The 13,649-nt window shown below is 37.5% G+C and overlaps 1 protein-coding gene across 1 annotated transcript in view; it reads right to left on the bottom strand.

The window, feature by feature from the left end:
• The window catches only part of glg1b (golgi glycoprotein 1b), a 69,445-nt gene extending 61,172 nt beyond the window's left edge, over nt 1–8,273 (bottom strand). The window contains exon 1 of the mRNA XM_067419990.1: nt 7,827–8,273. Coding sequence (XP_067276091.1) covers nt 7,827–8,162 — 336 coding nt within the window. The 5' untranslated portion in view covers nt 8,163–8,273. The remainder of the gene's footprint in view (nt 1–7,826) is intronic.
• Between the last annotated feature and the right edge of the window lie 5,376 nt (nt 8,274–13,649).

Below are 13,649 nucleotides of genomic sequence, written 5' to 3'. Positions count from 1 at the left end.
AAATGGATAATAAACACACACAAAAAATCTGTAAAAAAACAAAACAAAAAAAACTGCAACTGCAAATAGCAACAGATAACAATGGGATAGTTTAAAACCACATATAAAAGCACAAAAATAAAACCATGTGCATGCTAGTAAATCTACCGGACTGTTTCATTAATCATAGGCACAACAAAAACAACAACAACAACAAAATCTATTTTAAAAAACGATTTTGTCTGTTTTTGACAAAAACAGTACTGGACTGGAACTAACCGTCAAAGTGCTACAGATTTAAAACAATCAAAAAATAAATAATTAAAACTGAAAAAATAAAAATAAAAATATAATAGTTAAGATGAACCAAATCAACCAAAAGCTCTGGTAAAAAGGTGGTTTTTAACACCACGTTTAAAAGCATCTACAGTCTGTGGGGTCTGCAAGTGGTCAGAGAGAGCATTCCACAGACTGGGGGCTGCAGAGCAGAAGGCCCGATCTCCCATAGTACAGAGTTTGGTCCTGGGGAGTTTTGAGAAGATGAAACAGAACAGAGGTAACGTGTGGATATTTGAGTGGTGAGAAGTTCCTTGAGATAGGTGGGTGTCTCACCATGGATGCACTGGTGAGTAAGAAGGGAGATCTTGTACTCAGTCCTGAGCGAGGCAGGAAGCCAGTGGAGTGATTTGAGAATGGGATGATATGGTCGTATTTGCACACCCTCATCAGGATCTTAGCAGCACTGTTCTGAATATACTGCAGCTTCTGGAGAGTTTTGCTAGGGATCCTGATAAGGAGAGCATTACCGTATTCCAGCCTGGAGGAGACAAAGGCGTGGACAAGCTTTTCCGCATCTGCCAGTGTTAGTATGGGACGAAGTTTGGCAGTGTTTCTGAGGTGGTGGAGGAAGGAGGTCTTACACAGATGTTTGATGTGAGCTTCAAAAATAAGCTGCAATTCCATTCTGACCCCCACATTGGTGACTGAAGTGGGAAGTGGAATGACCTGATCAGAGAAAGCAATGCTGGTGATAACAGATTTCAGGACCGCTTCAGTCTTGGATCCGTTTAGCTGCAGAAAGTTTTGCTTTTTTGCTTCATCCTTGCCTTTATCTCATCCAAAGATAAAGATCACGCCTTTATCTTATCATATATATATATATATATATATATATATATATATATATATATATATATATATATATATATATATATATATATATATATATATATATATATATATATATATATATATATATATATATGTGTGATATATATATATATATATATATGATATACACAGCTATGTTTTAATCACAAAAAAACACAACGACTGCATAACCCAATGGTTTTGTGTATCGCTGCAACGTAAACATAATTTGTTCTTATTGATATTGTTCATTATTCTGTAGAAGAGTATTATGAAGAGTATTATGAAAGAGAGACCAAGTGGATTACCTGCATTCAGATTTAGCATTTTTCCTTCAAGTAAGTCTTGTGTTCATAATTTTAAAAAAATCTGTTTGAGTCAATGTCCTTTTAACAGTAAAGGTTTCCCAAACCCTGACAGCATCAGTCAAATAAATGGTCAGTTGCGGTTGTTCTGTGTTCACAGTCCTTTAAATATAAAAGTATTCCCTATTGTGTGACTCACTCATAAAGACAGTGTTTGCCACCATCTAATGCCATAATTATGTAACTTATGTTGCTGTTCACAGTCAGGGACTAATTTTCCCAGTGGAAGCAAGGCTTTTAGTAATTTTATGTCATGAAATTTGCATTAATACATGTTTTTTTTAATTTAACATTTGTATTGTGTGGTAACCATTTTATAAAATAAGCTAATCGAGGCTAGTGCTTTATCATGAATAAATCATGGCTGAAGTTCACATGCCTTATTGCATAAATAAATATACACACACACACACGTGCACGCACGCACGCAGACACACAGAGTGAAACTAGTTTGTGTCAAATTTTTTAATTAATTATATCATTATATTTTATTTAATTTGTCATAATTAAATTGTATTTATGTTTATATATATATATATATATATATATATATATATATATATATATAATTTAATTTATGCAATAAGGCATGTGAACTTAAGCCATGATTTATTCATGATAAAGCAATAGCCTCGATTAGCTTATATATACACACACACACACACACACACACACACACACACACACACACACACACACACACACACACACACACACACACACACACACACACACACACACACACACACACACACACACACACACACACACACACACACACACAATTGTCTCATACTCATACTGCATGTATACTTAATCATATGGGTACAAGACATGGAAAAATAATACAATCTGTGACACAAGCAGTACACCTGTTCTTAAACTACAGAGGTAAACAAGAACAGACTTTCCTCATTGCCATGCGTGCTAAATCTTTAACGCGACAAACCTAACAAGATGAAAACATCTGCAGGATGTTTATTATTAGGTGATAACTTTGTTCACAGAATTAGAAGTCACAATGAATACTCAGCTTCACATCAGACTAAGGAAAAATTCTATCTCTTAAAAAGACCCATGACTTCTATTTTAATAATGTTTTGAGACCATTGAATTAATGGATCAAATAGAGAATAGCAGCAACCTCTGTTTTGTCCTTACCTGGCAAGACAAAGATTGGCTGGCAATTTTAAAAAGTGTTCCACTGGCTGTCATCAAAAAGCAACAAAAGTTGGCCAAACATCAGTTGAGGTCAAAAACATGTCATGCCTTTGACTGAAGCTGACAAACGAAAAAAGAATGGCTGAAGAACAACCACATGATTGCAGTCCTGCAACCTCATTTTTGTGACTGGAACACATTTGATACTGACAGTCAAAATCAAACCTACGATATCTGATAGCTTTTCCTCTGACATTAGCTGTCAGAGACTTGCCTTTGTTCAAGCCATTACAGGACGTCGGCACCATTAGACAAAATGAAAGCAATTATTCAACACTGACCCTCCCTCACCAATTAAAAAGAGAAACTTATGAAACCTGTCAAGAACATTTATAAATCATATTTAAATCCAAAAGAAAGAAAAAAGGAAGCTGTATTTTGCTTCAAGAAAATTAAGGCTATCTTTAGATCCCGTATTGACATTATTATAATGCAAAAAAATCTCAATAAAGTACAATATTCTTTAAATATTTGTAAATTAGATATATTGCCTGATTAAAATATTAAAACAATAAATTGCAGTAATGATTCATCAAAATCTGTTTAAATAAGTTTAGGGCCCAACTTTATATTAGGTGGCCTAAGTTCTATGTACAAAAAATAAGTACAATGTACTTACTGTGTTCAAATTGTATTGCAAAACCCCTTTGCTGATATTGAGGTGGGATACGGGTAGAGTTAGGCACAGGTGTGGTGATATGGGTCAGTTTAAGGGTAGGGTTAGGTTTAAGAGAAGTGCCAACTGTGTAATTACAAATGTAAGTACGGAAATTAATTACAGATGTAATTACATGTAGGTATTTTTTTTTAAATATAAGTACAATGTAAAAACATGTATGTACACAATAAGTGCACTGTATCAAATGATTAATTACAATGTTATTACATATTAGTTAAGGCCACCCCTAATATAAAGTGGGTCCAAGTTTAGTTTTAGTTAGTTATCTGATGCTATAAAAACAGGCGTGACATTATTTTACCCATTGGCCTCTGTCAATCATGGCCTCCTAAACACCCCCCTCTCCTGATTGGCTCAACCAGTCTGTCTCCTCTCCACCAATCAGCTGGTGTGTGCTGACCGTTCTGGCGCAATACGGCTGCCGTCACATCATCCAGGTGGATGCTGCACATTGGTGGTGGCTGAGGAGATTCCCCCTTCTAAATGTAAGATCACCGTTATGTCGGCTCAGTTAAAAAAGAAAAGCAACCCGAGTTAGAACAGGACCCAAGTTTGGTAGTTGTAGCTTTGAAGCCCTAGGAGGAGATACGGTTTAAATTTTTGCTTAGAATAATAATACGCTTAAATAGTTGATCAGTATGTTGGCTTGACAAAAAAAGCTACAAAAATGGTGCACTTTTCTTATACAACAAATAATTAAAAAAATGTCCTTGTGTTTTTTGGAGCATATACACCATTCTTTCCAATGAACACATTGCGTTGCATTTAAAGAAGAAACCAACTACCAAAACCAAGAGACATCAGACCTGGCCACAAGCTGTCCAAGCCACAAGACATGCATTTGCTCCATCAGCATATCACTGAAGGAGTTAATTCGCCTTCAATATAGATTCTTCTTCAGTGTTTCACACTGGCATTTCCATACTAAAAAATTATACAGCCAAAAAAGACAAACATAAAAATGAGGTAGCTAGTTTGAAAAAATGCGAAAACACGATCGGCTAGCTGCCATATTTATTCGATTCTGTTATATCAACCAAATGTTTGATTAAGAGCTAAGCTCCTTCATTTACTTGATCAGGATGTCTCTTCTCAGCCCCGGATCCCCGCGGGAGGATCTCATATCAGTCACGCTAGCTGCTTTGTTTACACCAAACCAACCACACTGTCCCACCAGTAGAGGAACCTGCTAAAAATGCAAATTACATCAAGACAGACGTGCTGCAGCTGTGGCACGACCACCTTACCTCCCGCCTTCAAGCGCTTGCAAGGGATGGTTCACAAAAAGACCGACCCGGAGGGGTCTGACCTCAGGGAGATGGGAGAAAGATTTATGGACATCATTTACCTCTTCAGAAGGCCACAGCTGTTACCGAGCCTCTGCAAAGCAATTATCTCAATAATTAGAGCCGCGGTCAGCACTGCTGAAGCAACCGTTCGCGGGCAAATGAACTTGGCACGCGGTGCAGGAGGAGAGACTGTGAGATGAGTTTGCAGCTTGTCTTGATGTTTCATTCATGCTAGCATAATTATCATTTTCTATCTGCTGCCAATGCCAAAACCAATGGACTGCTGTTGGCATGGATGCTTGTAGCTCTTTGTATACATAGAATATAAAATCACATATTATATATTGCCATGGTACTTGTCAAACAAAATTGTCCAAATAAATAAATAGACATATACAGTGGTGGCCAATTTTTTTTTTTTAGAAAACTTGGTATCAGGGAGTCATCCTATTGGGTCTGGATTTATTTTCCAAGATGACAATGACCCAAAACATTTTTCTAGCTATTGCCAGAACTTCCTGCGACAGAAGGAATCTGCTGGAACATTGAAAATGATATAGGCTACTGGAGAGTTGGTAAATAAACTGGACAGATCTATTGTACATTCAAAGGAAAGCCTTTGGTTTCAGTTGCAGGGATAACATTAGTGTTGAAGTTCTCAGAGGAAATATATTGACACTATGCCAGAGGGATGTGCTGCTGTAACTGCTGCAAAAGGTGGACATACCAACTATTAAAAATAAAAGTGGATAAAAGCTGTATGACTCACTTCATCTGATGTTTGATGCTCAGAGCAACCATCTGCATGTTTCTTGAACATTACGAAATTAAATCATGTTTTGAAGGCAAAAAAAGGTCAGTATTTTTTCGTTTTAGATCTGTCAGGTGTTCTCATTTTGGCCACCACGGTATACTACCACAATATATATCCCAAAAAAAAATATTATCCACAAAAAAGTGAATAAATAGTTCCAAATAAATAAATACTACATACACGTAGACATTTTCTCCAAGCTACAAAACACCAAGTGTGCATATTGCTCATAACCAGCATTTAGACCAATTAATACAAGCATATTACCACCGAATACATCAGAGCAAGAAATGAAGCCACCCACATTTCAATTTTCAGAGGCAAGAATGGGATGATTAAAAAGAAATGAACTCGTAGCGTACATCCAAATGCATTTCAACTCTAACGAAACAAAGATTCGACACCCTAAATGGAACACACATAATAGTCGTGTTTCAGACAGTCCACAATCTGAAATGTCCCTCAGGTGTAGAAATTAGTTATCACGGACCAGAGAGCAAGACCTCGCTTCAACACTAATGAGAGCCTGAGTCTGCGAATTACAGAAGATCGAGAGAGAGAGAGAGAGAGAGAGAGAGAGAGAGAGAGAGAGAGAGAAAGAGAAAGAGAAAGAGAGAGAGAGAGAGGGGCATAGTGCCATCAATATGGGTTTAAAGCTGACTGTAATGAGAGCTGGATTTTAGCATACTGTGGGCGAGACTCCGATATAAGAGACATTTGAACAGAAGTTCAAGAGGTTGTCGAAGACTAGTAGAGAAAACTGCTGCTATAAGACATTTCTTGGCCTAAATTAATTTGTGTCTAGCTCCAAATGAACTTTGGCCCTTGAGATGCCAGATGAACAGTGGTGAAGTGGCACCATCGGAGGCAGGGAAGTAGCTTTAAACAAATGTTTAAGCATCATCGCTCATGTTTAATGTCTTAGATCACACCTAGATAAAACGTGTTTTTGTTTTTTTCGTGCAATGCATATCAAATTATAAAGGGCACTTACATTATTTTTATGACCAGTGACTTTTAAACTCCATTTGGAAAAGTCAAAGTACAGTAAAAGTTTAAAAGAAAAGAAATAGTGAAGTACGTCAAGTTAGTTTGAATTGTTCACTATAATACAAGTGCGAAGTTTGTTTAAATAAATAAGACTACAATTTTACAATTTCACTAAATTCACGTGAATGTAGCTTTTGTATTAAAATTAATCTGCAAATTTAAAACATGGTAAAATATACATCAGAAGATCATACATGCTGTCAATGACAAATGTCAAAAACTATTTGTTTTTGTTTTGTTTGCATGTCTTGTGGCCGATTTTCAGGGGGAAACGATTTGTTTAGTCTGCTCAGCACAATAAACTATTGCAGAGCTTCTGAAAACCTACACGTTTGTTGGATTATTATTGTGCAAAGGATGTAAACATCAAGACTTTTCATCATTCCACTAATTTTAATTCTAAAAATTAGACGAATCATTTGGGCATCGAATGGCTGTGGTGAGACAAAACAAGTGATCTAATAATTTCCTCATCCACACCAGGCCACTGTGCCAACAAGCACGGCAAACCACAAAAGACAAATCTAGTTAGTAGATTTTAAGCTTGTTCTTTAATTAGTTCAATCCACATTAAAGGTCTGTTTGTGCAGCTGTATAAAGCCAGGGGAAAATAAGAAAGATTACGTACTTGTATAAACATTTATTTATGCACCTGCAATTAAAGACTGTGAAAAAAAGTTGCTTTGGGAAGCTAATAATCATGGTCAGGATGTCATATTCCTGCAGCTCCATAATAATTAGTCACATAGTGGTATTCACAGCTCAAATGATTGGCTGAAACCAACCTGGAAGCAGAACTGAGAAACTGCACTTGAGATAAACAAGAATGCTGGCGGATTTTTTTTTTTTTTTTAATCAGATATTATTATTATGGACCTTCTTGGTCAACACAGGAACGTCAAAAAGGCATTTCACGGAGCCTTTAATATCAGCAACAAAATGAATAAATACTGAACAAAAATGTTTAGATATGGAAAGCTGGAAAGCTTATACTTCACTTATCATATGTGTGAAATTAAAAAAAGCCAAATGACCAGAGATAAAACAAAAGTATCACCCAAGTTCAAGTTTATAATAATAACAATAATAATAGAAAAATAATACAGTACTACAATAATATTAATAAAATTCTACTAATTTTTATATATATATAAAAACAAATACCATCAAAATCATTAAAAATATTATCAATTATAGTCCCATAATTTTTCTATTTATCAATATTTAAATGCATATTATTTACAAAAAACCAAACAAACATCATCAGGATTCCTGCTCACCTCCTTTTTGTCCTGCAGGCATTCCAATACAGACAGGTTATTTGTCCAGGTGTGTTTTGGACACAGCCGGGTCACGTCGTCCCGGCAGGCCTGTTCTTCTGCCAGCTTCCAGCCGGTGGATCTTCTAGATTGAAAACCGGAGGACGCGGCGGCGGCGGCAGCAGCAGCGCCGTTATTATTCCCGGGATTCGGGAGCGCGGCTCTGAACTGCTGGTTCATGGCGACAGCCGGAGGATGCACATTCCCGAAACCTGGAAGAGGTTTGAGAGCCTGTACGGTGAGGAGGAAGAGAGACATGAGGAGCAGCAACAGCTGAACACGTCTACCCGACGCCATCTTCGGCCACAACAGCTGAATCAAGCTCCACTCACTCCTCTTGCTGCTGAAGAGAGAGCGCTGAGCGCTGACCAGCCAACCCTACTACGGCGAAGGCTTTCTTATGAATATTAATTACGTAATGTGACGTACTTTAGTAAGCTTTACTGATTGGCTATATAACTCACGTTCGTAAACACGTCTCCTACAGCTGTCCAATAAAATAATCTTAATATGAGGAAGGCATGGATCATGAATATTAATTAAGTTAAGTAACAGTCACCAGGAAGGTTACCAAGCAACGTCTGCAAGACTAAACTGATATATCAGTTGGGCCTTTCTTTGTCATAGTGGGATAAGTAAATCTATCGAGTCCGCCTCAGAAAACTTGATAGGACTAGCTTGAATGCTGACTGCAGAGGATTTAGCGCATAGACTATATAAAAAAGATAGCTACATTTTCACTACTGAAAGATTGTGAAGCATAACATTCTGTTTGCTTTCTGTGATCTGAGGCATAGGCTACTGCATAAGTTCATCTGCATTAACGTTATAACATTTAAGTTTGTTTAAGAATATAATAATATAAAATAATGTAATGATAACACTTTACAATAAGGTCTCATTTGTTAATGAGCAAAACATTTGTTGCAGTATTTATTAATCCTTAACATTAAAATAAAACACAAAAATACAACTGCTCATTGTTGTTCATAATAGTTTAAAGTTCATTAACTATTGTTAACAATACAATGTTTGACTTTAATAATGTATAAATAAATGTTAAAAATTAACATTAACTAAGATTATATGCTGTATACGAACAGTTCTTTCCAAGTTTAGGTTAACTAATGTTAAACCTTATTGTAAAGTGTTACCAATATTTACCAATTTAGATAAGCATAATGTTGTTATTTTTGTCTACTTTTGTCCTCCATGGATTTAAATCTCAAGTTTAATAGTTGAGCCCTAGCCTCTGTTACTAATTCGAAATTGTCACCTAGAGCTAGCAATAGCCTAACTAAGCAATGCATTTGTCGGATGCATCTTAAAGTAAAAAATAATGTCCTTGTAGTACAAAACAAGCCCCTACAAATTATGGCCTCACTACAAGCTATGCCCCCTACAATTAAACAGCATTTTAGGATTTCATCAAAGCACCTCCCTGGAATCACTGATGTTATCAGTAGAACCTTCTTCAACTTCACATCCCTCGCCACATAATGATAAGGCATAAAATTCGAATATCGCCAGACGGCGTAAATAATCCAGTTTTTTTTTTTCTGCCCTGGCAGTCTTGTCTGTTTTGTCTTTGTTTAATGCTACTATGTTTGTGTTGTGTCTTTACTGTCTTAAGGCTGCAACATACTCCGCAAGAACAGAGAAAAAAATTCTCGCTCCTAGGGCTTCAAGAACAAAATTACGTCATTTTGTTCTCGCAGCCATGGTTTGGGAGTTCTCGCAGCTTGTTCTCAACACATCGCCTGAGCAGAACTTTTTTCTTGCGGGTGTCCGAGAACTATTGTGTGATTGGTCATACATTTAAAGTGGTCGTAGTTCATGCAGATGATCGGCACCTGCTTTTCTCGTGAAGTATGGAATGTACTGGCAAGAACGAACTTTGTTCTTGTTCTTGCCACCTCGAGAAAACAAACAAATTTCTTTGTTCTTGCAGAGTATGTTCCAAACTTGACAGCCAAGACTGGAGCTGATTCTGTGAGAGAACCTCAAGCCTCAGGTTCCTGGTGTTCCTGCCTGGATTGTTCCACCATCGCCCTGCCTAATTGCTTCCCAAGCTGTCCTCAAGTTCTTTGTCTCCCTGGACTGGTCTCAGGGTCCCCCCTGCCTGTCGTGGTGGTGCCTGCCCCCTGCCCTGCTGTTTGAACTGTCACTCATCCACTACCCTCTTGTGCCTTGTTGAACTCGTTGCTAAAGTGTCAATTATTGTTCACTCTGCATCTGGGTCCTCCATTTCAGAATATCTGACAGTTTGTCTCAGCTTTAAAGTATTTTAATTATGAAACTACAGTAAATTGTAATTTTTGTGGAAAGGGTGGTTTAAAGTTTGGGGGTATGTTTTTTAGCATGTGTTTATTTGATATCAATTTTTTTTTTTTTAAATAATAGCTGTTATTTCATACTTTGTGAGATCCAAAGGCAAAGTAATTTGCCTTACAAACCTTTCATACATAAAACACAACATTTTCTTCAAAATACGGTTTTCGTCAATGACTTCTACGCTTGTTTCTTTGCGGGATGTAACTTGAAGGTGTGTGCAGGGGCTTAGTTTTTAGTACTGCGGGTGTAACTGAGGCCAGCTAATAGTTGCTATGTGAGTAAACCTCACTCCTCTGATCTCAAGAGGCGCTCTGGCGTCTGATGCCAGCAGTTGTAGCCTTTAGCCTCATCATAAAACTCATTCTTGCAGCTTTAACAATTTTAAAAGGTCTTCTCTTTTGCTGTATGAGTTAAGTGTGCCGAAGACACTTTTTGATCGCCCTCCAGGTGGCTGGTCTCAGTATAGCTCATAAACCCCACCCTCTCAAAGTAATCGAATGGGACACGAGACAAACTAAACAATCAAATTACCCCGTTTCTGCCATTTTAGATAGTTTTTATCACTCTAATGTTAGTTCAAGTGTTCGTTTTTTCTTTTTTAATAAACGTCGTGTGACGACGTCATGATTGACAGCTGAGATCAGAAAATGTTTAGTCTGCAGAAGTGCATGAGAAAGAAAGGGCACAAGACCGCTAAAGACCATTGATTAAAAACACATTTTTTCACGGTTACATTTATGCATTTAGCAGACACTTTTATCCAAAGCGACTTACAACTGAGGAGTACTGGAAGCGAAGAAACGCAAAAAGTGCCTTGCATACAAAGATTTGGGTATTACTCAGAGTAGCAAAAAATAGAATAGGGAGGAAAAATAGAGGAGGAGGAGTTAGGTTTTATTTTATTTTATGATAAGATTAAGTGTATGGAAGAGATGAGTTTTACCTGTCTTTTGAATGAAGGGAGTGATTCTGTCATGCGTATGAAGGACGGAAGATCGTTCCATCAACTAGGAACGGTGAATGAAAAAGCTCTGGAGAGGGATTTTATGCCTCTCTGTGATGGTACCACAAGCCTCCACTCGTCAGCTGAGCGAAGGCTTCTGGTGGGGGTGTAGACTCGTAGTAGTTAACCAAATAATTTTATATGTTTTTACATTTGAAAACAAAGTAAATTACAATATTTATTTATATCATAATGTGCGTGACTCCGACTTTCGCTTTCTTTGATGATGTTGCAGTGTGTTCCAAATGAGCGATTATTGTCAGCAAAGTCCACTTCAACTTGTATACAATGCTCAGGGAGTAGGGAGCAGTAAACACTGCGTAGGGACCCTGTCAAATGGAATGCAGCTAATGAGTATTTCTATACTAACTAACCGATTCTGGGAATGTGGATGGGGCCTTGATACTGTGGACTCCACGCTCAGTACTGCATAGACTTGAGTCCCGAATCAGTGCCGCTTCACTTTTCTACAATGAGAGTGAAGTTGTCTTTTTTACAGATTTTTTTTACAAACTGTTATATCTCTTAATTTGTAGACTTTACTTTGATCTGTGCTATCTGTTCACGTCAGCGAGACCTGTGCCAGAGAAAGTAGAAAAGAAGAAGAAAGGGTTTTGAAGGATATTTCCTTGGAAATCCAGGAAAATATTTATCAAACCCCAACAGAGTCAGTGCAGAAAGGACAGTAGCCAACAGCCTGAGAGATGCTCTGATGGTGAAGTTAAACAAAACAGCAACAACAAGTACTTCTCTGACTTTGCCATCTATGGCTGAGGATAACAACAGCTCAGCTTCGACATCGGATGACATTTCTTGGAAGAATGAGGATGGAATTATCCATTTAAGTTTTAATGGAAGGATAGGTCAGTTCACTAGCTATCTCTCGCCCTCCCCCTCCTCCTGTGAGATTTCTTCCATCAAAACGCCAGGGCCCACATCCTCCTCCATCTGTTGTAGGTGAACCAAAATCGACTGATACCAGCTTTCAGTTATGTGTGTTGGGTCCCTGCTATGATAACAGTAACTTTATCAAATGTTTACAGAACAAGTGGAAACCCAAGTGTGCCTTTCTCTTTTTCTATTTCTGTTCTATTACGTGATAGGAAGAAAGTTATTTGTCAAACTAAAATTCATGTGGGGGAAAATGAATACTGTTAAGTTAACACTTTTAAACATGCATTTACAAATCATTTCTAGTCAATGACTTAATAACCACAAACAATCTATATGTTTTGCTTCTAAATGAAACGTGGCTAAAAGAAAACTGCAGTGCAGCAGTCCTTAATGAAACAGCCCCACCTAACTTTACTTTTATGAGTGCATGGCGAGCGGTTAGGAGAGGTGGAGGTGTTGCTGCTCTTTTTAAAGATGTCTATCAATGTAAGCAATTATCATTTGGTGACTGTTTGTCTCTCCAATATCTGGGTATTGTGTTAAAAGGTGTTCCATGCATCCTGCTTTTCATTATTTACAGGCATTTGAAATACTCTCCAGCCTTTATTGAGGACTTTACAGAACTGTTATCAATAATTTCCTCAGAGTTTGACTGTTTTGCTATTGTTCGGGATTTTAACATTCACACAGACAAAGCTGAATCCAGTACAACAAAAGAGCTCATGACTATTCTTAACAGTTTTGATTTGACACAGCATGTACATGGACCCACACACAATCGTGGACACACTCTAGATTTACTTATCAGTAAGGGTCTAAACATTTCTGTATTTTCTTTGATATATCAATCTCTCCTGCCATGAAGCTCAGTCTCTGTTAAAATGAGATGCTTGAGAACACTATGCGCTGTTTATGAAGGCTATATCTCTCACACCAAGCATATCTGCAGACTGTGACAGTTGATTTTCTCCTTGACTCTTTTAACTCAAAAATGTAAGGGGTCATATAATGCCATTTTTGAGTTAATATGATTCTTTAGTGTCTAAATGAAGACTTTGATATACCTTAATAAAAAATTCTCATTATATTGTAAGAAAACACTCATTTTACCTGGTCAAAAGCAGCTGTTTTCAGCAAGTCATGTCAGTGCATTAGTCTTTAATGCTAATGAGCTTTGCTCACTCCACCCTCTGTGCTGTGGGGCGTTTTGACCAAGCGGCAACCTCCCGCGATCTCTCTTGAAGCCAATACGGAAGTAATGTAAACTGTAATTCCTTAACTGGCCACTAGAGGCAGGCTCCAGAAGGGAGCAGAATCTCATTGAGCCCCATATTAAAATTCTCAAATTTAAAGCAGAAAAAAACATGTTTACAGCCTGGTACAAATTGTGGTTTTGGCTTATAATGCTAATTTTGATCTTCATGACAACTCTGAGGGGGGTGAATTTTTTTATAACTCATTAGTTTCCGTTATATAAAGCCTTAAGGTTCTGCATAATTAAGGGCGTGGTTACAAGTGGATAGCCATTTATCCGCCGTCTATAGTTATTGTGT

This window comes from Pseudorasbora parva, chromosome 16 (genome assembly GCF_024679245.1).
Source record: "Pseudorasbora parva isolate DD20220531a chromosome 16, ASM2467924v1, whole genome shotgun sequence".
Lineage (NCBI taxonomy): Eukaryota > Metazoa > Chordata > Actinopteri > Cypriniformes > Gobionidae > Pseudorasbora > Pseudorasbora parva.
This window is presented reverse-complemented; position numbering and strand designations above follow the sequence as displayed.